Below are 23,794 nucleotides of genomic sequence, written 5' to 3' on the forward strand. Positions count from 1 at the left end.
AGCTGCAACAGCCCATATTGGTAGTGAAGAATCCTTAGAAGAAGACTGTTTTTGTGACGATGGACAAGGTTGCTCCCAGAACCACTGACTCTGAGGGAATGGAGGAGGGTATGAAGTACTGTCCATCTTAGCAAACATCAAAAATCAATAAATTAATCTATATCAATATATATAATCACGGTATTTATTTATAACATGCGCATAATAAATCATGAATATTCTTGCATTCTAATATCTAGATATATAGCTAGTTAATTATTCCTTAATTATGTTTCACTGTTGTAAATCCACAGTCCTATACATTTCAACTATATTGTCCACTTTGAGTTGTTCGGTTCCTATGGATACATCAGGTCCGCATGACTTTATTTCTAGGTCCGCATTACTTTATTTCTCCCAAGCCTAGCTAATAAGGGCTGAAATCCATGAGTCAAAGCCCAACTCACTTGGGCTTGGAAAAATGCCTAATTGACAAGTTAGGGCTGGGCTTGCCCTTATTAAGGAAATTATATATAATCCACACATCTATCAATGTGGAATTCGAACACTCACCCACACTTATGGGATGGGTTGTGTAAGACCCAATGAGTGGAAATTATAATCCACACTTGTGGGCTAGACCGAATTGCTGGCCTTTTCCCAAGCCCAAGCGAGTTGAGCTTTGACTCATGGGCTTCGGTCCTTAGTAGTTGGGCTTGAGAGAAACAAAGCCGTGCAGATTCGATGTATCCATGAGAACCGGACAACTCAAAGCGAATAATATAATTGAAATATATGGAGGTGTGGATTGCCACCAATTTGAAGGCTTCGCTCAAGCGAGCTGCCACCAATTTCTTAGTGCAATTGTTATCTATATAACAATTTCACTAAGAAATCAATATTAAAGCACGTCGCAAATGAGCCATTGGTTGAGTGGCAATGACTTTGCATGTCCCTGACTGAGGTCATGGGTTCTAGTCTCACCTCGTCCGAATATTTACAAGGAGGTGTGTGGGTTTCGTCTGCCCCTACGTGGGCTTGATAGTCGGCCCCTGCGTGGGCTTGATTTGTGCCTCCTGCGTGGGGCCTGTTGACACCTGTACTTTCATAAGCTTGATCTGGTGGTGTGTCGTATATTGTGTTTGTACTTATACTCAAAAAAAAAAAAAAATATTAAAGCACGTCGACACAACTGAATAAAGGTGCAAAACAAACCCATCAATGTTCAAAACCTAGACGAATTCTGTCTTATCACTCGGACAAACAAAGGAAGTGTATTAAATATTTGGCTTTCCGAGTGCATAATTTTCTTAAAGTATCCATAAGTTTCATTGATGATCTTTTATTCATGAACTAAGAAGAAAATTAAGCATAGAAAAATACCTTCAAAAGTACAAAATTTATGGTGTGAGAAGCTTTGAGGGACGAGTAACTGGTTTATGTGACAACTGACAACCATTGTTGTGTGAGTGCATGCTTAAATAGAGTTATTAATTAGGAGATGGATCTTCAATCGTGTAGTAAACCCTAGCTCAGTAGTTTCAAGAAGGAAATATGAATCTTTTTATGATACTTGTTAATTAAGACAATTATATATTTTCGCTTTTAAAATATTTTATTAATAACATCCCCGTCACGAGAAGTATACACATACGTGCATGTGACAGTTTAACTAGATCAAATAGATTACAATCAAGAGGACTAAAAAAAAAAACACAAAGACAACCATCGTTGAACACTCTTGGATGATACCGTATTACATCGGACATCACCGGATGGTGCCATACTCCATCGATTTATGTCGGGTAATAAAGATTGAACAGAAAAACCAACAAATAAATTACAACTTGGATCTTTCTTGTTATGTGCGTTTAAACTAACTTGAAAATATACTTTCCAATAATAACGTTGTTTATTAGCTAGGGAGTGATTCATGCGCCTACGTACATTCCAAATACCTTAGTAAGTCACAAATTGTTACTGATAGAACTCATTTTTGGAACCTCGGATACGAAAGTCACTGAATAGGTAAATCACCAATCTCTAAAATGGACTAAGTAATATAATATATGTACTAGGTTTTTGGGTGGGGTTAATTATACTTTTCATCACGAAAATATATGGGTCGTTCACTTTTAATATCCAAAAAATTTTTGTTACAAAATCATCACTCTGTTTTTCAAAATGAGACTTTTGAAGTACTCGAGCAGAATTGTTATTGTGTCGGTTAGGAATCTTGCTTATGTGGCATTTAATCAGCAAATTCTGGTAAACAAATGCTTATGTGGCAGGAAAATATTGTACTGACTTTGATATTCTAACTTGGTTTTCTTAAATCAATGGGTGATAACTTTGTAACAAAAAATCTTTGGATGCTAAAAATTAACGACACCTATCTTTTGGTAATGAAAAATATAATTAACCATTTCTAGATGAGCAGTGACTTTTATTGTATCAACCTGTGAATCCTGTTAGAATAATAGGATTGGGGTCTCAACTGAAATGACTCATCATGCCGTGCCATTCCAGTAACATATATATAAAAATATATATACAGCATCAACTATACAGTGTACAATTATATATATGTGTGTCTATGGATCTTGTTAGAGGTGGCAAACGGACCACAATGCCGTCAGCACGATCGGGCCCAGCACGTTGAAGGGCCAATCCACCGTATTTTATATTTTGTAAAAGTTTTTAAATATTTAACTAGGCGAATAAATGTCAAAATAAAGTTGTGGCATAGTTGAGGTAAGGGGTTCAAACTTTTTTTTTTTTTTTTGAGTACAAGTACAAACACAATATACGACACACCACCAGATCAAGCTTCTGAAAGTACAGGTGTCAACAGGCCCCACGCAGGAGGCACAAATCAAGCCCACGCAGGGGCAGACTATCAAGCCCACATAGGGGCAGACGAAGCCCACACACCTCCTTGTAAATATTCGGAGGAGGTGAGACTAGAACCCATGACCTCAGTAAGGGGTTCAAACTTCAAACCTTACATTTTCTTCAAAATTTTATTTAAAAGAGATTGGGCCCATTTGGCCTGGATCTTGGGCTTTGGAATTGAGGTTCAGGCCCGGCCCACAATCTCTGAACGAGATGGGTGTCTGGCCTACGAAACCTTCGGGGCAACTGTGGGTTCTTCATGGGCCAGGCCGGTCCACTTTACTCCTCTACATGTTGGTGTGACTTGTGAGGAAGTGAGGATGAGAGAGAGAGAGAGAGAGTAGTTGAAGCAAAGGGACCCAAACAGCTTATGGGATGCACATGGCATAAAAGTAGCTGTCCATGTCCCTTGGTACTTGCGCCCTTTTGACATCTTAGAGCCTCCACACTGGTATGCTAAATCACACTTTGATACCCATTTTTTGGCAAAGTTCAGCATTAGAGCCCCACAATGGGTCATTTTTGTATACTTGAAAACAAGTGGTGTACACTGATAATTTTAGGAAAACTTGAGAGATGAAGTATGCGGTAGTTTGTATACAGTAATATCAAAAGCCACTCAAAAAGTGTCACCTGTCATTAGGGATGGCAAAAAAAACCGACCCTAGCACTATCCATAGAATACCCGGTCCATTTCAAACCCGAAAACCGATCCTATAGGATTTGGAAACGGTTTTGGTTTTGATTTTCAAACCCGTTATGGTTTAGGGTCGGGTTTGGTTTTTGATGTCGGGTTTAGGGTACCCGAACCGTTTAATTAAAAAAGTGAATTATAGTAATAATATTATAAATCATTTATATAAAGGTATACTACTTGGATGCTAAATTTTAGCATGATCAAACATATTAAACAAAATAATATAATATAATTATATAGATATTACATTTAAACTATAACAACATGATAATTCAGATTATTTTAAAAGAAATTTGAATTATACATTTATAGAAAAATAAAAATATTAAAAGTTAAATGATAAACGGTTATGGAACGGTTCTGGTTTTGAAAATTTAAATGGTCTTTTAAACGGTTTTGGAATGGTTTTGGTATTGAGTAACTTAAATGGAAACGGTTTTGGTATTCACTAATTGGAAGGGTACCCGACCCGTTGCCATCCCTACCTATCATATGTTAAATAATGACCTTCGTTGAATAACTAAGAAGTAAATCTTTGATAAACTAAAGTAAAGGAAAAGAATGTTTCCAGAGTATAAATGACGTTGTATTCAATTGTTTTGAAACCTTTACATTCACAGTTTTAAACATAGAATAATATTCCTAAATCTTAATTATATATCTTAGAAATTCAGTAGTGGAACAACTAAGTATCGTCTAATTACAATATCCTACCGATAGGATACATAAGTATCATATCGCTAGGATACAAACTGTATCCTAACGGTAGGATACAACTATAAAATTTTACAATTGATCAAATACAAAATTTCTATTATTATAAAGCAACCTAGATAGGAGGGAAAAGATGGAGGGAATTGGAGGTTGATAGTTGATAGTTGATAGTATATATATTTTGTAGCGTTTGAGATGACAACCATTGTGGGTGTATAGTATACTCCACACTTGACAACACAAATGTCGCACAAATTTCGAGGTGTTTGGAGTGCTGGATCATGTTGCACCACTGTGGACGCTCTTAGAGCCTCCATAGTGGATGTGCTAAATCACACTTGATACCCCACTTTTTGGAAAAGTTCAGTACTAGAGCCCCATAATGGATCATTTTTGCATACTTGAAAACAAGTAGTGTACACTAGTAATTTTAGGAAAACTTGAGAGATGAAATATGCGGTAGTTTGTATACAGTAATATCAAAATTCACTCAAAAAGTGTCACCTGTCATTTGTTGTTGACAAACCAAGAACAATAGCCAAGAGTCGCCTCTGTCTCCTCTCTCTCTCACATGAGGAGCTATTGACAATACAAACAGAAAATAGAGATTCCCTCAATTAAAACGTATGTGTCTTCATTATTGGTGGGAAAGATTTAATTGAAAATTGAGGGAATGTTTTAATAATAAATAAAATTGCTTTAATAATTAACTGTAAAATTTTACAGTTGGTCAAATACAAAATTTATATTATCATATAACAATCTAAAAAGGAGGGAAAAAATGGAGGGAATTGGAGATTGGTAGTTGGTAGTTTATGTATTTTGTAACGCTTGAGATGACAATCATTGTGGGTGTCTAGTATACTCACACTTGAAAACATAAATTTCGAAGTGTTTGGAGTGTTGAATCATGTTGCACAACTGTGGACGCTCTTATAGAGAAGGAAAGAATGTTCAAAGCCGCCAATATCATATCATGACAGCTTGGAAAATTAAAACAATCAAACAAATAGGCAAAAATCCCAAGAGAGAAGGCTTCTCTTTTTTTTAAGGAAGAAAATAAATTATTTTTTTGCTAAAATGACATGTAGCCCATCAGTTTGGTAGCCCATAGAAGCCTACCAGGTTTATTTCATTGATTTAATCAATATAATAGTTTTATTTCCACTCTTTTATCTCATAATTCATAGTCCAAAATTTATTGTTTTAATATAGATTTTATTGTTTTTTAAAGCACAGTCTATAATTCATTATTTTAATTCTAAATTCATATATTTTTGAAATTCCATTGAAAAAAACAATGGAATTAAGAAATTCCAATGAAAAAAACAATGGAATTACGATTTACCCGATAAAACTCATCGATAATGGATCTTGTTAGAAAGAGTTTTATGTGTTGATTCTGAATATGTCATTTTTTTAAAAAAATCTAACATGTATTTTGAGAGTTAAAATGTTTTAAAATTTCGTTTAAGAGACTTGGGCTCTCATGGTCTATCACTATATAAACCACTTAGCACTACTATTTTTTTTTGTTGCAATTCAAGCCAAAATGGGGTTTTCACATCCCGCCATTCACTCTTGCTTTGTTTTCCTCACTTTCCGTTTATCACTAAAGACAACATACTTTTGTCATTCTTAGGCAAAAATAAATAAAGAAATAAAGATTCTCTTCCTTTTGCAACTCATTATTTATCCAAAAAGAGTTTCCAATTACTTGTTTTTATTTTGACATTTTTGGGGCTTCAAACTTTTATGATGAAGATTATATTTAACAAAAGAATTCCCTCTCTAATTATGTATGGAGGTCTACATGTGAGGAGAGATGACCCACTTTATCTTCATCTATCATTATAGGTTCCAATATATTAACATCATCCAACAATCACTTTGCTCCTCTCTTAATTTGTTCTATATTAATTTGGTCTTTATTATTATTTTCTTGTTTCCCAAAAAAAATTTATTATTGCAATCGAATATTTGACAAACATATGTTTTACCAGTCGATTGACAATAGAGCCACCTCTCATTGGTGTCCCAAAAAAGTTACTAGATCGATGTTCAGTAAACATAAAGAGTTCTCCTTTACTTTCAACCTTCGCTAGATGATGCCAAGAAAAACGAAAAGAAGAAGAAACATTGGCATTGCATAATTCAATAATTATACTGTTAATCAATATAATATTATCATTTCACTTTTTTTTTTGTTTCTTAAAAAATAAATATATGTACAGTTAAACGCAAATATAAATAAAATGAATATATAGAGGGAAGATTTTCTTGTTTCCTTGTGATCCCGTGCATAGTCTACGTGAAATCCCAGATTGCCTTGTTGTTTGTTTTGGTTCCTCCTCCAAGTAACAGGTCTAATTCCTATTCTTACAAAAAAAAAACTGCAGCTTTTCGGAAAGAGAGACAGGAGGGGCTGAGAGAGAGAGATCTTAATTTACAAGGTCCCTCTGGTTTTTTGTCCGAGATTTGTTAATTCCTACACTCTCCAATGATGTTTTTATTTTCTGGGTATTTCGTTTCATCAGGGTTTGGGAGAATTTGAACAGCTAGAAAGTAGAAACCACTGAAAGCTTGGTGAAGTCGGGTGAGTCTGCTGTTTATTTTCCTTTTATTTCCTGTTCCGATTTGTTGTTTATGTTAGTTTGCTCCACTTGTTGCTTATTCAGGTCTTTGATTATTGGTGAGTAATTGTGGGTTTGACTTTGTTTAATTGGTTGTTTTTCTTGGTTACAATTAGCTGTTCTTTGTTTGGAATACATATCAATCTTTACCCACTTATTACTCAAGACTAAAATTTTAGTGGGTTTTGTAAGTTGGAGTATAATTGATGGGTTGGAGAAAGTTTTCTGTCTAGTTGAAGGATAGATGGAAAGAGAAAAGAATAGAAATTTGAAATTGTAGATGTTACATTGCTTGGAAGTCAAGATTCAGTATAAACTTAGCTTGGACGTTTGATGCTAACTTCTCTTGTTTTTTCAATCAGACCCAGTAGATGATAATAAACATAGAATTCCTGATTTCACTTTCCTTCATGTCCACTTGTTTCTCTATGTAAATTGACCTTAAGGTGGATTATATAGACTGTCAAGGAAAGAAATAGGAATCCTTTGTCACATTGAGGGAGGTTCAGACAGGAATGTCGTTTTGACCATATTCCTGATTCTGTAAGATAACCTCCAGAGAAGTAACTCCTGTGCAAAATTTTGGTCGAGGTCATTTTATTTTCCCATCCTTGAATTTCTTCCTTAATAATTGTTGTATATTTGTCGCTCAAACTAGAAACTTAATCAATATTAATTGCACACATGAATTTCTGCCTTCAATCAAAAGGCTCATAATTGTTTGTGATTTTCAAACTACTTACCGAAAAATTGTTATTGCAGCTTTCATTCCTAACCATTCCAAGCATATTCTCGAGTTCTGTTTTATCAAAAGCATTTGAAGGCTTGTAAGATATAAGGAAACAAGCTTGTAAATTACTTTACATGTCTTTTCACGTATTGGTTCTTAAAAAAATGACAGGGAATTTGTGGTTTTGAAAGCATTATTGTGGAGTTGGATCTGGTGAGAGTGAGACATTGAGATAACGATGTAAGCTTTTTATTCTAAGTATACCAATTACTTGAGTCTTTCACAAGGTGGTCTATGGAAACCATAATAGAGAATTTGTAGATATTGAGATATGACACAGATTTTTCCATTTCAAAATGAGAACTTTGGATGGTAGTGTAACATGTTCCTTTGGTTGTAGGATTCACTCCTCAGAGAGTTCTTGCTCTTACCCAAAAAAAAAAGAAGAGTTCTTGCTGTAAAACTTAGGTTGGCTTATACTGTTTTTTTTTCTTTTGGTCCTGTTAGAGGGCAAATCAATCCTCCAAGACCGATGGATATCGAAATCTTGCAAACAACCCAGACTCTTGAGGACTTCTTTCTATATCTGAAAAGGATAATGAGGATGGTTTTATGATTACCTGTCTCTTGTATTCTAACCTGATTTTAGTCCAATTTTTGTGTCGATGTACTAGAAGGTAAAACTTAATGTTGTATAATGTCTATGACCTTTTTGTATTTCTTTTTGACTTTATTTTTATTGTCATTTAAGTTTTTTCTCTTCTTACAAAAGTTCTAATGGGGTACATAATTATTGTCCCATATCAACTATAATTTCTGGTCATTGGCTAAAAACATATCTTAGTTTGTTCTATAAAAGAAATCATTGACTGACATGTGAGTTGAGAAGCTGCTGCTTGGAGCCCTAGAGTGAAATGAATTCCACAGCATTGACGAAGTTATGAAACTCAAGTCCATGTTTGATTTTTGTTAAGCGGGAAGAGTAGTATATCTATTTATGAAAAACACAAAGAATGTATTGATGACCTTAAACCTTTTCTTGATTGTCTGAAAACAGAAATTGCTTTGCGGATGAGCCTATCTTTATGTGTATATGGTATGCCAATTCATATTCTTGTAAGTTAACTTGAATGCAGGTTTCTATGTCTCTTGCTTGCTATAGCATTCTAACATGCATTTTCTTGATTTGGACCCTTCCATAGGAATTGTAATCATTAACACACCTCTTTGACAGGGTTCTTGATCGGATGGGGAGAAATTTATGACCGTAATGGATCCTCAGGTCTTTGTCAGATTGTCAATAGGGTCACTGGGGCTGAGGCTTTCAGGAACAGCACTAAATCCTTCAAAATCGGAACTTCATGCATTTTCTTCTCCGTGTTTGTGTGAGATACGACTTCGAGGTTTTCCAATGCAGAAAACATCGGTCCCTTTAATATCTTCACCTGAAGCCACTCCTGATAGTCTCAGCATTGCCTCGAGCTTTTATCTTGAAGAATCTGATCTGAAAGCATTGCTGACACCTGGGTGTTTCTATAACCATCATGCCTATCTTGAGATTGCTGTTTTTACTGGGAAAAAGGGGTCGCATTGTGGTGTTGGCATCAAAAGGCAGCAGATTGGGACATTTAAACTAGACGTCAGTCCAGAATGGGGCGAAGGAAAACCAGTTATTCTTTTCAATGGATGGATTGGCATGGGAAAAAACAAACAGGAGAGTGGAAAACCTGGAGCGGAGCTTCATCTGAGAGTGAAACTAGATCCTGATCCAAGATATCTTTTTCAGTTTGAAGACGTGACCACATTGAGTCCTCAGATAGTTCAGCTTCGAGGTTCCATCAAGCAGCCTATATTCAGTTGCAAATTTATTCGAGACAGGTGATATGATTCACATGGCTTCTTTTGCAATTTAAACAACTTGAAGATTTTGAACACAGCTCTCTTCTCTTGTGTTAGTGTGATTGATGCTTGAAAGCTGTCTCAATTACTGCATGGCCTTTGAGTAATTAACAGCAAAAATTGGTTCAAAATTGATAAGTAGCGAGTTTTTAAAAAATTATAAATTTATTTTAAGGAGCTGATCCGCCATTTGATTTTGAGCAGTTTTTATGTATGCAATTGTGCTTTCGTTTTGCTTTGGAAGCGGTACTTACTTAATAATGCTTCTGTGCTACAAAAGAAAAACCACATGAAAAATTCTCTAATTCATGAACGCATAAGATTTTTTTTTGACATCTGATCTCTTAATTGTCTAAGATATCATGATTTCAAGTGTCTTGTTTCATATTAAATGTATGCAGGAACTGGTCTCGTGTTAGTTTGAAATTAGTTTTTTCTCTGTTATAACATTGTTAAAATGAAAGTTTGATAGTTATGAAGAATTGACAGGGTGCCCCAGGTGGATCCGTTAAGCAATTACTGGTCATGCTTTGTTGACGGTTCGGAATTAGAGACAGAGAGAAGAGAAAGGAAGGGATGGAAGGTGAAAATACACGATCTCTCTGGCTCGGCTGTTGCAGCAGCCTTCATAACGACTCCCTTTGTGCCATCAACAGGTTGTGATTGGGTTGCCAAATCCAACCCAGGAGCTTGGTTGATTGTTCGTCCTGATGCTTGTGGACCTGAAAGCTGGCAACCATGGGGAAAGCTTGAGGCGTGGCGCGAGCGTGGCATCAGAGACACCATCTGCTGCAGATTTCACCTCCTCTCTGAAGGCCAGGAGGGAGGAGAGGTTCTTATGTCAGAGGTATTCATCAGCACCGAAAAGGGTGGTGAGTTTTTCATAGATACTGACAAACAGATGCGAACCTCTGCAACACCAATACCAAGCCCAGAATGCAGTTTTGGAGATTTTTCGGGATTGAGTCCTGTCGCAGGTGGTTTTGTTATGAGCTGTAGAGTGCAAGGGGAAGGCAAGTGCAGCAAGCCATTGGTACAGCTTGCAATGCGACACATAACATGTGTGGAGGATGCTGCCATCTTTATGGCTCTCGCAGCAGCCGTTGATCTTAGCATTGCTGCATGCAGGCCTTTCCCTAGGAGAGTCAGGAAAGGTTCTCGCCATTCCTTATGAAACGATGACCAAACGATGGTCATAAATTATCATGAACAAATCTTGACATTGTTTATGCTTGATGTTATTATTTTGTCAATCTGTACAGCATCTCATGGTTTATGTCTTAAAAAAATTGTTCAAGTCAAAATGCTATCAGTAGTTTAGTACTGCCTGGAGAATAGGAGGTAGCCTCGTTGATCAGGTTGTCTGCTCAGGATCTTGAGGTCCAGAGTTCTATTCTCACAAGGGGGTTTGGGATTTGGATTTGGGTAGTTTTTCATCCACTGTGGGGGCCTTCATGCCTCTTGGGCATGGCTTGTAGTTGGCAGGTATACATGTTATGTTTTCATTAATAATTCTGTACACAATATTTCTATACATAAAAAAAAAAAGAAGATAAATTACTTGCTTCTGTGGCACTTAAATGTACTAAATCCAGCAGGGGTAACAAACATGAAAAAAAAAAGAAATTTATGCTCCGTTGAAAACCAGTCACTCATGAGAAATATATCTTAAGGAAAATATTATCATGGAAAAACAATTAATTTTAATTAGTATTTGGACAAAAACGTTGTTAATATTTTCCATTGTTAATTGTTTCTTTTTGCAAAATATAAATTTGAGGTATAACATTTTTTTTTGTAATGTTATGATGTGTTTATACATATATTTATCAATGTGTTAATACATAGTAACAATAATAATAATAATAATCTTCCTCAAGTTGAAAGACTTAAGACATAAATATTTTGCATTGCTTCTTGTTATCCAGGTCAACTCTACTTTGCTGTGTTGGGAAACACGCCTTACGCGAAGCAAAGTAGAGTTGACCTGGATAGGGTAAGCTATCAAGAAAGGCGGTACTATGATAATTCACATAAGACCTGTGCCTCCAACGCGGTGAAGATGAGTAGTTGATCTCGATGAATGGATGGATGTCGCTTGAGGGGAGGCTCGAACTATGAGAAATGGTGTGGTCCTTGGTTTGAGGGGATGATTGTTAGTTTAAACCACAGTCCCACATCGATTAGACATGGGAAATATGATCAGTATATGAGTATGGAAAATATTTTCGTTCGTATGAGACCTTTTGGGTAGAAACATAAGAGCAAATCCTTGTGGATCTAGACCCAAAGCGGACAATAACACTCCAATGCGGAGATAGGTGGGGTACATCACAACAAATCCAAAGCCTTAACTAAGAAAACTTTTTTGTTACTTCTATCCTCCCCAATATAAAAATATTTTATCTTTAATTTGCAAATATGCAATAAGTCTATGTGGGGTTGTGATATAGGGAGTATGTATGTTATCTTATATATTCTTATCTCTTGAGGACAGCCATTCATTATTTCATTTGCATATATGGCAGGGGATATCATTTCCATACTGTAGATGTGCAATATGGCAGGAGATTTACATCCCTGAAGTTGGAACCAAAGTACACTCATTTCTCCAATTTTGATTGTCTACATTATTAATAATGGCGTGATTTACCAATCTTGAGTTAATGTGGGGTTGAAAGAGGTTTAATTTCAACTTAATAGTCTCCCAATCGAGATGATAGTATTTTTGGTCATTGAATAATTTGATCCAATTCAATTTCGGGAATCCATTTTCTAAACTTTTCAAATTGAGTATCACAAAGTTAAAACTGTTTCAATCTAGTCACTGTTAGGGCAGTAAAATCGTTAAATCCAATTCAGTTGATTTTGACTTTTCTCAGTCAAGTCAGCTGTTTGATTGCTCGAAAAAGTAGAAATCTGTCCAGATAACTAAATTAGAACAATTTTAAAATTTTGATACTCAATGTGAAATGTTGAACATAGATTCCCGAATTGAACTGGATTAAATTATTTAATGACCAAAAGTGTTATTGCACCTCTCCAAATCACTTTTGGTTGGAGCATAGAAATCATGCTTAAAAAATTGCCATTACATTTGTTCCATGTCACTTGGGAACTCCACTATACTCCGATGGAGATAATCATCAGTTAAATAAAAGAAAAAAAAAATGCTTGTGGTCAAGTGTCAACCACACTCTTTAGCGTTTTATACGGGTTGATGGATAACATCTAAGAATAATGTTTTTCATAAAAAGAAATCGTCAAGTTAAGTAAAAAAATGCTACCAACAAGAGGTGGTTCAGTTGACAATCGACTAGATTAGGCATATATATGCTTAAAGTTCGATTCCTAATGAGAAGTATATTTTTTAAGGGTATATCAAAAAAAAATCTCCCTAACAATATTATAAGCGAGACGAATTTTTATTGTTACTCTTATTAGTTTTGCTGTATAAATATGGAGTGTTGGGGCTTTGCTGTAATTTTTTTTTTAGAAAAATAATGTTTGTATTTTGATTAGTTTTTTGAATTCAATCACATTATTTTATCCCTAATAAAAATTAAATTCAACATGAAAAATATATAGAATGTTTGAGTTTATATTCAACAATCCAAAATTGATATGCATTTTTCAATTTAATTTTTCGTTTCGAATAAAAATTAAACCGATCAATATGAGGCAATAGACACCTTACCAACACAATTTTTTTTTTAAAAAAAATGTGGCGATAGACGCCTCCCCAACAACCTCATTTACCCACCTGATAAACATGAACCCACCAATCTAGCATTCCCAACAAATGTCTCTCCTTTAGCCTCTCTTTCTCTCTCTGTCATCTTTCTTTGATTCTATCAAAAAATTTCTTTTTCCTAGATAGTGAAGGAAAAGGAATTAGAATGGTAGGACAGTCAAGAAAATGGATGATACTTGTAGCCACAATATGGATACAAGCATTTACAGGGACAAACTTCGATTTCTCATCATACTCATCAACCCTGAAAAATGTTCTTGGGATTTCACAACTTCAATTGAACTATCTCTCTGTTGCTTCTGATATGGGGAAGGCATTTGGGTGGTGTTCAGGTGTGTCTCTCATGTACTTCCCTCTATGGTCTGTTATGTTCATGGCCGCCTTCATGGGTCTCTTTGGTTATGGCCTTCAATGGCTTGTCATTCAGAATCTCATTTCATTGCCTTATATCCTGGTTAGTTCTACTCCTCCCCCTCTCAATCTCTTCAATTTTAGGTTCTGTGATTGCTTAATTTTCTTTGTTAATTTTATATTTATTGGGTGCCTAATCTATCGGAAAACCAGTGAACTTTCTTGTAAAAATGAGTGAACCTCAATCCTACACAGCATAACAAACACAACCACAAAATAGTGACTAGAAGAAACACAACTGTAAGTCAAATGAATTGATAGATCTGATGGACCAATCTGTAGTTGGGGTTTAATTTAGGTCAAGTCATATTGATCCGTGCGACATTTTCTCCCTAGGTCTAGCACCAATCCAAACTAATTTGGTAGTGGAAAAACGTTTGTTACTATTTTAAAAGTTTGACATATTATATTATGTACTTCACTTCTTCCCCTCGGCGAAGTAGAATTTAGAGCACTTAGCCCTCCGCTACTTGGTAACTTGCCTAACGCCATCAAACTTGACAATACAAAAGCTCTTGGCTCCGCCCTCGAGCCAGTCACTACATACAACTGCATAGACATGTATATGATTGGAATGGAAATTACACTAGCGTAATCTATTTTCTTAATCTTAACTCCGAAGTATTCTTTATTTTCCTTAGAATTAACATCTGTTGAACATGAGCAGTCACGTCATTCGAGAATTGTTGTTACAACTACCAGTAATTAATCCCACAGTGCACAACCACCAGTACCAAAAATCCAACAAATGTTTGACCATGAATTCACTGTCATATTAATATGCACTTTGCTTAGCAATCAAGAAGAAAAAAGCATTACACCCAAGCCACAAGTTGGAGTGGTAAGGATAGTATGTATCACCCTGGTGATCAGAGTTCGAATCCCCCTCCTCCTCCGTTTCAAAAAAAAAAAGAGTACCCAGTTGAAAGAACAAATTGAATAAGAAAAACATTTTGAATAGTTTTTTGTTTGGTATACAAAATTTGACAGATGAGTAACACTATCTTTTTCTGTGTGCTGGTGTTGGTTTTCAAATTGAAATAGCTGAGATTTCACAGGTATTTCTTCTGTGCTTGATGGCTGGCTGCAGCATCTGCTGGTTCAACACAGTATGCTACGTTTTATGCATCAGAAACTTCCCCGCAAACCGAGCACTTTCATTGTCTCTTACAATTAGCTTCAATGGTGTTAGTGCAGCACTATATACTCTTATCTCAAATGCGATAAACCCTAGTAGTAACACCCTCTATCTCTTCCTAAATGCACTTATACCTCTCTTGACATCCGGCGTGGCGCTAGTCCCAATCCTTCGTCAACCGCCATCAGAGCAACTCCCAGCTGATGTCATTGGCCGCGACTCATTCACCTTTCTTGTTCTATACATTTTAGCTGTTATTACTGGCCTATACCTTCTCCTGCTAAATTCACTGTCTTCTGATGCATCAAGTGCACGTATACTCCTTTCCGGGGCTATCATTCTATTAGCACTCCCATTGGGCTTGCCCGGAATTGTATATGCAAGGGAATGGGGTCGTCGCTGCATCGAGTCAGTATTCCCTTTTGATAACTTGACCTTTAGTTTGGTTGAACATGATGAGCTTGAACTTTTCAAAGAACTCGTTGGAGATGGGAATGGCACCAGCTCAAATGGCAACTCCTATGGAGTGATAGGCAATGAAGGATGTTTCAAGAAGATGTTTCAGAAAGAGAGGTTAACAATGCTTGGTCAAGAGCACTCTGCTAAAATGCTGGTGCAGAGGTGGGATTTTTGGCTATATTACATTGCCTACTTGTGTGGAGGGACAATAGGGATATCCTATAGTAACAATCTAGGGCAAATTGCACAATCACTTGGACATTATTCAAAGCTTGATTCCTTCGTCACGCTCTACTCATCATGCTCGTTTTTTGGTCGGTTGCTTTCGGCTGCCCCAGACTTCCTGCGTAAGTACGTATTTTACAGTAAACCAAAACAAATTTTAACTGGAAATTATGAGCACCATTGATAAATATAAAAACATACAAAAAAGAAAACAAGAGAAAGAACTAAGCTCACAGCTTTATACCAATGCAGCAAGGTGTACTTTGCAAGGACCGGGTGGCTTGCAGTTGCGCTTGTGCCAACACCGATAGCCTTCTTTTTGCTTGCTGCAACAGGAAGCGAGACAGCACTGCGTGCCAGCACAGCTCTGATCGGACTAAGCTCCGGGTATGTGTTTTCAGCAGCCGTCTCAATCACATCGGAGTTATTTGGTCCGAACAGCACAAGTGTGAACCACAACATCCTAATCACCAACATCCCGATTGGATCGCTCCTCTATGGCCTTCTTGCAGCCATAGAGTATGATTCACATGCAGAAAGTAGCAGCCTGCAGCAGAACTCGCTAGAGGAAGCAATGATATGCATGGGCAGGAAATGCTATTTACAGACATTTATATGGTGGGGATGCATTTCCCTGTTAGGCCTAGTTTCAAGTTTCATGCTTTTCTCAAGAACAAAGCCAGCATATTACCGCTTTGAAAGAAACAGAAACAGGATCTAATTTCTTTTTGTTACAGAGAATGTTCCTCATTTTAATGGGAACTAGTTGTACCTCAAAACTCTCAGTTGTAATAGGACTGCAGCATATTTGGAGAAACAGTTGAAAGCAATGTAGGCATAAAGACAGAAAGGATATCTGGGTCTCACATTACATGTGATTCTGCAAGAACACCATACTTATATGGCTTCCCGGAAAGGGGCCAATACTCATCACCTTGCTGTTCAGTCTTTCTACGCTCTGAAATTGTTCTGAATGGCAGGTCCATTGTTCTGAAAAAATGCAGATGAATAATGCTTTAAACTTATTGTTACAAAGACACAATAAGAAATTGCAATAACTTGGTTTGGGACTGTTACGAGAGAAGCTCTTTCTTGAAAGCTTTCATCTCTTTTTTTATTTCACACTCTTTCAATTCCTTTTACAGCACTAAATACAATCTAGTATATTCTAAAATACATGTACAATGACTCAATTACCCCCATATATTCTAACACCCCCCTTCAAGTTGGAGCATAGATATCAATCATGCCCAACTTGTTACAAATATCAGTTATTCGGCTCCCTGGTAGAGCTTTAGTAAATATGTCGGCTATTTGATCTCCAGTTCTAATATGGTTAAGACGAACCATTCCTTGTTGGAGTTTCTCTCGAATAAAGTGACAATCAACTTCGATATGTTTCGTACGCTCATGAAACACTGAGTTAGAAGCAATATGAATAGCTGCTTGATTATCACACCACAATCGCATGGGAGTCGAGTCTTTCATACCAATTTCCTCAAGCAAGTGACGCACCCACATAAGTTCACAAATAGATTGAGCCATGGCTCTATATTCAGACTCAGCACTCGACCGTGCAATTACATTTTGTTTCTTACTTTTCCATGATATCAAATTTCCTCCAATAAAGACACAATAACCTGTAGTAGACCGCCTGTCTATAGGACATCCCGCCCAATCAGCATCAGAGAATCCTTCTACTCCAAGATTATCATGATCTTTATAAAGAAAACCACAACCTGTTCCTTCTACTCTACTGTGACCACGATTCCTATAAACAATACCTCGACCTGGAGCACCCTTTAGATACTTCAAGATATGAATAACTGCATCCCAGTGAGATGCTTGAGGAGATGACATAAACTGACTAACCACACTTACTGGGAAAGCAATATCTGGACGCGTCACTGTAAGGTAATTAAGTTTCCCAACTAATCGCCTATATTGTTCTGGATCAGCAAGTAGAACACCATCTTCAGCAGCCAGTTTCACATTAGGCACCATAGGTGCCTCACAAGGTTTAACATCAGTCAAACCTGTCTCACTAAGTATATCAAGGACATATTTCCTCTGAGATAGGAAGATACCTTGCTTGCTACGTGACACTTCAATGCCCAAGAAGTATCTGAGAGGTCCAAGATCCTTTGTTTGAAATTTAGTGTGAAGAAAGGACTTAAGAGCACTAATACCCATACTATCACTCCCAGTAATCACAATATCATCAACATAAACCACTAGAAGAATACAACCGAACTCAGATTGTCTGTAGAAGACAGAGTGATCAAGAGCACTTCGGCACATCCCAAACTCAATGACCACTTCACTGAATCTACCAAACCAAGCACGGGGAGACTGTTTCAACCCATATAATGATTTCCGAAGAAAACATACTTTCCCAGACTCCCCCTGAGCAACAAACCCAGGTGGTTGCTCCATGTAGACCTCTTCAAGCAAATCACCATGCAGAAATGCATTCTTAACATCTAACTGATGTAAAGGCCAGTGATAGATAGCAGCAAGAGAAATAAATAAGCGAATAGAAGCAATCTTGGCAACTGGAGAAAAAGTCTCCAAATAATCAACGCCATATGTCTGAGCATAGCCTTTTGCCACTAACCGAGCCTTCAAACGGGCCACAGAACCATCGGGATTCACTTTAATAGTGAAAACCCACTTACAACCAATAGCATGTTTGTCTGTGGGGAGAGAAACAAGATCCCATGTACCATTCTCCTTAAGAGCAAACATCTCATCCTCCATTGCTTGCCGCCACCCAGAATGATCAAGAGCCTCTGAAACAGACTTAGGAACAGGAGTAGAATCGAGAGAAGAAATAGTAGATTGGGAGACAAGAGATAGACTGTTATAAGAAACAAATGAAGAGATAGGATAGGTACAAGAACGTTTACCTTTACGAAGAGCAATAGGTAAATCAAGACTAGCATCAGGAGCAGAAGGATTCGGATCTGGAGATGAAGATGTCGGTGAAGGTTGAGTGTCAAGGTCGTCCGTAGGTGCCACTGGAGAATTCACTATAGATGGTGCCGCAGGACGATGCCAGCTATGTCGAGAATATGTCTGAGTAATAGGAGGACGAGAAGACTCAGGAAGAAAAGGTTCTCCAGATACACGGTAGACAAGAAAATCATCGTCGGGAGCAAAAAAGGATGCAGAAGCACCACTGACATAAGGGGTAGATTCAAAGAAGGTAACATCAGCTGAGATTAAATATCGACCTAGATCAGGAGAGAAACAACGATACCCTTTTTGATGACGAGAGTATCCCAAGAAAATACATTTCAGAGAACGCGGGTCAAGTTTAGTAACCTTAGGTCGGATATCCTGCACAAAACACACACAACCAAATATACGTGGGGGAAGACAAAAGAGAGGCTAAGAGGGAACCAGAACAGAATAAGGTATATGACCATCTAGAATCGAAGAGGGCATACGATTGATTAAATAACATGCAGTATGGACAACATCAGCCCAAAAATTCTTAGAAACTTTCATATGAAATAATAAGGCTCTGGCAACTTCCATCAAATGACGATTTTTTCTTTCAGCCACTCCATTTTGTTGTGGAGTGACAACACATGATGACTGATGAACAATACCATTCTGAACAAGATAAGAAGAAAGAGGGTCAGAGAAATACTCTTTGGCATTGTCACTACGTAGAATGCGAAGAGAACCATTATTTTGAGTTTTAATTTCAGCATGAAAGGCACAAAATATAGAATATAACTCAGAACGTTTTTTCATTAAATATAACCAAGTTACTCGGGAAAAGTCATCAACAAAAGTAACAAAATAACGAAATCCAGATTGAGACACAACTGGACAAGGACCCCAAATATCTGAATGAACTAGTTCAAAGGGGGACGCAGCCCGTTTATTGACTCGAGGAATGTAAGACGCCCTATGATGTTTAGCAAACTGACACGCCTCACACTCTAATGGAGACACTGAACCTAAAGACGGACAAAGACACTTTAAAACATTTAACGAAGGATGTCCAAACTGGCAATGCAATTGATAGACTGAGGTAGCACTAATGGAAGCAATTGGTCGTGGCACTGGTGAACAATCAGCAGCAAGAACGTATAGACCATTAGACACACGACCTCTACCAATAATCTTCTTCGTCACCAGATCCTGGAACACACAATGATCAGGAAAGAAATGAACAGAACAATGTAAAGCATGAGTGATTCTACTCACTGATAATAGATTAAAAGGAAAATGAGGCAAGCACAAAACAGAAGATAGAGATAAGGTGGAAGTAGGTGAGGCTGTACCACTACCAAGTACAGGAACATTAGAACCATCAGCTAGAGTAACATTTGGCAGAGTGGGAGAGGATTGAAATGAAGAAAGAATACCTGTATTGCTAGTCATGTGATCGGTGGCTCCAGAGTCAATGACCCAAGCACCGGAGGACGAAGAAAGACATGCAGTTGGATTACCTGACTGAACAAGGTTGGCAGTAGACTGGGTAGCTTGAAACTGAGCAAACCGAGCATACTCATCAGTTGAAATCATGATATGACCATCAGGTCTAGGTGCTATGGAAGAAGGCACAGCCCCAGTAGGAGTAGGCAAAAGACCCTCCTGAGTAACAGCATTGGCAAACCGCGGTGATGGTTTACCATTCAATTTCCAACAATTTTTCTTCAAATGACCCTGCTCTCCACAATAATAGCATGTCCTGGGACCTCCACGTCCTCCATTGTCACGACCCCCTCCACGTACTCCTCGACCACTACTACGACCACCTCTATTACCACCAACTGGTGGTGTCCAGCCCAATAAAGCAGAAGTATCACCAGAACCAGCAGAGACTCCAGATTCTTTACCATCCTTACAGACTTTGCGCAGCCGAGAGAACACCTCAGCTAGTGACGGAAGAGTGGAGCCTGTAAGGATTTGAGACCGAGCCACATCATACTCGGATTCCAACCCTGCAAGGAAGCACTGAACCATGATCTCCTCCTCTTGTTCTTGCATTTTCTTCACATCAGCTATTATGGGATATAAGGTCCTCTTCTCCTCAAACATTCGCTTAAAATCAGTATAATATTCAACCAAGGTTCGCCCCTTCTGATCAGCACGATACAAACCAGATAACAAATCATGAACATGGGACAAGTTCTGCTTGCTGGAATATAGGGACTCCAAATATTGCCATAACTCACAGACAGTATCACAATGCCCGACCATGTCGTCAACAGAATGTTCCATAGTGTGCTGAATCATGGTAAACAATTTATCATCTTCTTTCTGCCATTGAGTCCTTGCTCGAGGCTCTGTTGGTGGGTTTTCAGTCAAGTGGTTCTCCATATCAATGCTTGAAAGATATCTTCTAATCACCCTTTTCCATTGACTATAATTGACACCATTTAGTTTTCTATCAGTAATACGATGCCCAGTGGTGATAATCTCAGTAAATGTCTTCGTCTCACTAGGACCAGCCATGACAAACAGATCAAAGAAATCAATAGTCTGTGTAATAAAAACAACCAGAACTACCAGAAATCAATTCACTAGCTTTGATTTTGAGTTGCAACCACTGTCACTAACCCACAGAAATCACCAGCTTTGATTTTGAGTTGCAAACACTGTCACTAACTTGCAAACACTGTTACTAACCCACAGAAATCACCAGCACCCACAGAAATACACACAGAATTCACCAGCACTGATTTGGACTTGCAAACACTCTCACTATCCCACAGAAATAAATCACCAGCACCCACAGAAATCACCAGCACCCACAGAAATACACACACCCACAGAAATCACCAGCAGAAATACACACAGAAATCACCAGCACTGATTTGGACTTGCAAACACTCTCACTAACCCACAGAAATAGATCACCAGCACAAATATCTGCTCACACACCCGAATAAAGCCGAGAAACAGAACACACAAAGATTTGTGCAACTGCGCAGAAAAAAAAATGCACAACCAGATCAGTCGCACTAGGCACTGAATCTGAGTCGAATCCACCACTGGAAACAGAAACCAGACTCCAGAAACAGAACCAAGAAGAGAGAAGGTGATTGCTTCAACACTTCCAGATCCGAACAGAGAAGAAAACTAAGACTGTGAGTTCTTCAACGCTACCAGACCAGAACGAAGAAGAAAACCAAAACCAAACAGAAACTTACTTGCAACCACCAAGGCACAATCGCGATCGACGCAATCGGCTCCGATACCATGTTACGAGAGAAGCTCTTTCTTGAAAGCTTTCATCTCTTTTTTTATTTCACACTCTTTCAATTCCTTTTACAGCACTAAATACAATCTAGTATATTCTAAAATACATGTACAATGACTCAATTACCCCCATATACATGTACAATGACTCAATTACCCCCATATATTCTAACAGGGACTAAGGAATAACTTCTCTGTTTATCACATAACATCATCAGTTATAAACACCTAGGCAACAAAACTTTCTGGAGCTCTCAACTTCATTCCCTTCCCCAACACTTTTTCAAAGTCCAATTACACTATTTGTGGTTGCTTCTTTGTTATTTTCTATCTCCAAAGATAACCAAAAATTGAACCCTTAGCCTTTGACACAATAATGCGGCAATGGCTACCATTTACATTCAAGGAGGGGAGAGATATTTACGTTCCATACAGTTTCAACAAATTACCAAATGCAACTACGGTTCCCCAAAAGGAGGTGATTTGCATCTACAGATCAGTCACTTCTAGTATTCAACAAGAAAGTGCAAGTGTGTAACCAGGAATCCATTACCATGGCCATCAATATCATAAGAGCAAATAAAGATTTCATAACATGCTTTGTGTAAAGAATTCACAGAAGCACCATTACCAAAGCAAACAGACACGAATGATTATTTCATACAATAAAACATCTAACAACAACAACTCGACTTTCCAAATTTCTGCCCTCACTACGAATGGTACTCACTATTTTTTTTTTAATTCTTTCATACCAAGAAAACCCATTGAAGCTATCAAACACCCCACGAAAATCAATGTGCACAATGCTCAAAGATTATGAATTTTTTAGCTGGACTTGGAACAACAGGTTGATATTACTCTGTTTTTGGAACTCAATCTCAACTGTAGTTTTGTGTGGATAAACCATCCATTGTAAACAACTTCAGTGCAAAAATCATGTCAACTTTGTGTTAGCATTCACTTTTTTTGGGTAAGTAAGCGTGGACAGGGTTCAATCGAGTATATTCCTTAATCTCCTCAACTAAGGGGTTGCTAGCATTCACATTATCACACAAGCTGTAAAGGGGATCTTGCCAACTTCAAGAACTTAGATTTCAGGTTTTGCATAAATTTAGTACAGAACATAATGCAACATCATTTCATACGAGTGGATCGCTAACGACAACAATTTTAAGGCTTCTCAGCAGAAACATCAACCATCTGGTGGAACATAAAGCCAAATCGAAACATCCGGGCTCCAAATGCATTTGATTCTGCCTGTACCATCTGAAAATGACCAGCAGAAGCCAAACAATCCTTTTGGACTCCTGTTTTCTATCGTGAAGGAAAATACAAATGCAACAACAACCAGTTTCAGGCAAAGTCTCCTGGTAATCGTAAGTTTACCACAGTAGGTAATCAAACTTCACAAGGAAAAAAAACAAAAAAAAAAAAAACAAAACCCATCATATGGTACACATCATTTGAAATCATATACTTCAGGTTATCAGGAAGAAAGCAAGCGAGGTAAAGAGAGAGATCTGCAACACAATTTCATGCTTAACCACTTGTAAAGGAGATAATGCTCATTATGGGATTTCATCAAGCAATATCAACATTTCAATAATTCAATGTATCCATAATTGGACACATGAAACTCCAATCAAAACCAAAATGAAAGCTAAAGAAAACTGAAGTGAAATATAAAATAAAAATTCACACTGCTTGGCAGCAGGCAAACAACCATAACTGGTCTAACCTTAATAATATAACAGCAGTTGAAGAAACTAATGTGATACTGACTGGCACCACGGTCAGTGTCAATGACAAGTCATAAAATGTGAATATAAAGTCCATGCTCGAATATATTAAGGATTAAGTGATTAATGCAGGAATATAAAACAAAATTACAACAAAATATATGCTACGTTTAAGAATTTTATCAACTAAAAAAAGGTCAACACTCAACATCCAAATGCACTCTGCATTCATGGGATCTCACTCATAAATATCAATCAAGCCAAAATGGAAATAAGAAAAACTTCTTAAGAAA

At 37.4% G+C, this 23,794-nt stretch overlaps 2 protein-coding genes across 5 annotated transcripts; both read left to right on the top strand.

Moving 5' to 3' along the window:
* The first annotated feature begins 6,550 nt into the window (after positions 1-6,550).
* LOC120016094 lies at positions 6,551-10,845 on the top strand. Of its 2 annotated transcripts, XM_038868691.1 has the most exons (4): positions 6,587-6,649; positions 6,823-6,881; positions 8,883-9,526; positions 10,037-10,845. In XM_038868691.1, exons 3-4 carry the CDS (start codon positions 8,910-8,912, stop codon positions 10,719-10,721), a joined length of 1,302 nt encoding a protein of 433 aa, XP_038724619.1. In that variant the 5' UTR covers positions 6,587-6,649; positions 6,823-6,881; positions 8,883-8,909; the 3' UTR covers positions 10,722-10,845. The 2 variants fall into 2 exon arrangements, with proteins under 2 accessions (XP_038724618.1, XP_038724619.1); XM_038868690.1 differs by having other exon boundaries at positions 6,551-6,881.
* Positions 10,846-13,344: 2,499 nt separating this feature from the next.
* LOC120016092 (protein NUCLEAR FUSION DEFECTIVE 4-like) lies at positions 13,345-16,387 on the top strand. 3 transcript variants are annotated; one of them, XM_038868689.1, is made up of 3 exons: positions 13,345-13,755; positions 14,771-15,656; positions 15,787-15,997. In XM_038868689.1, the coding sequence occupies exons 1-3, from the start codon at positions 13,447-13,449 to the stop codon at positions 15,843-15,845; spliced, it is 1,254 nt and encodes a 417-aa protein (XP_038724617.1). In that variant the 5' UTR covers positions 13,345-13,446; the 3' UTR covers positions 15,846-15,997. The 3 variants fall into 3 exon arrangements, with proteins under 3 accessions (XP_038724617.1, XP_038724615.1, XP_038724616.1); XM_038868687.1 differs by having other exon boundaries at positions 13,346-13,755; positions 14,771-15,660; positions 15,787-16,387; XM_038868688.1 differs by having other exon boundaries at positions 13,623-13,755; positions 14,757-15,660; positions 15,787-16,387.
* Positions 16,388-23,794: the final 7,407 nt, after the last annotated feature.

This window comes from Tripterygium wilfordii, chromosome 15 (genome assembly GCF_013401445.1).
Source record: "Tripterygium wilfordii isolate XIE 37 chromosome 15, ASM1340144v1, whole genome shotgun sequence".
In the NCBI taxonomy this organism is placed as follows: Eukaryota; Viridiplantae; Streptophyta; class Magnoliopsida; order Celastrales; family Celastraceae; genus Tripterygium; species Tripterygium wilfordii.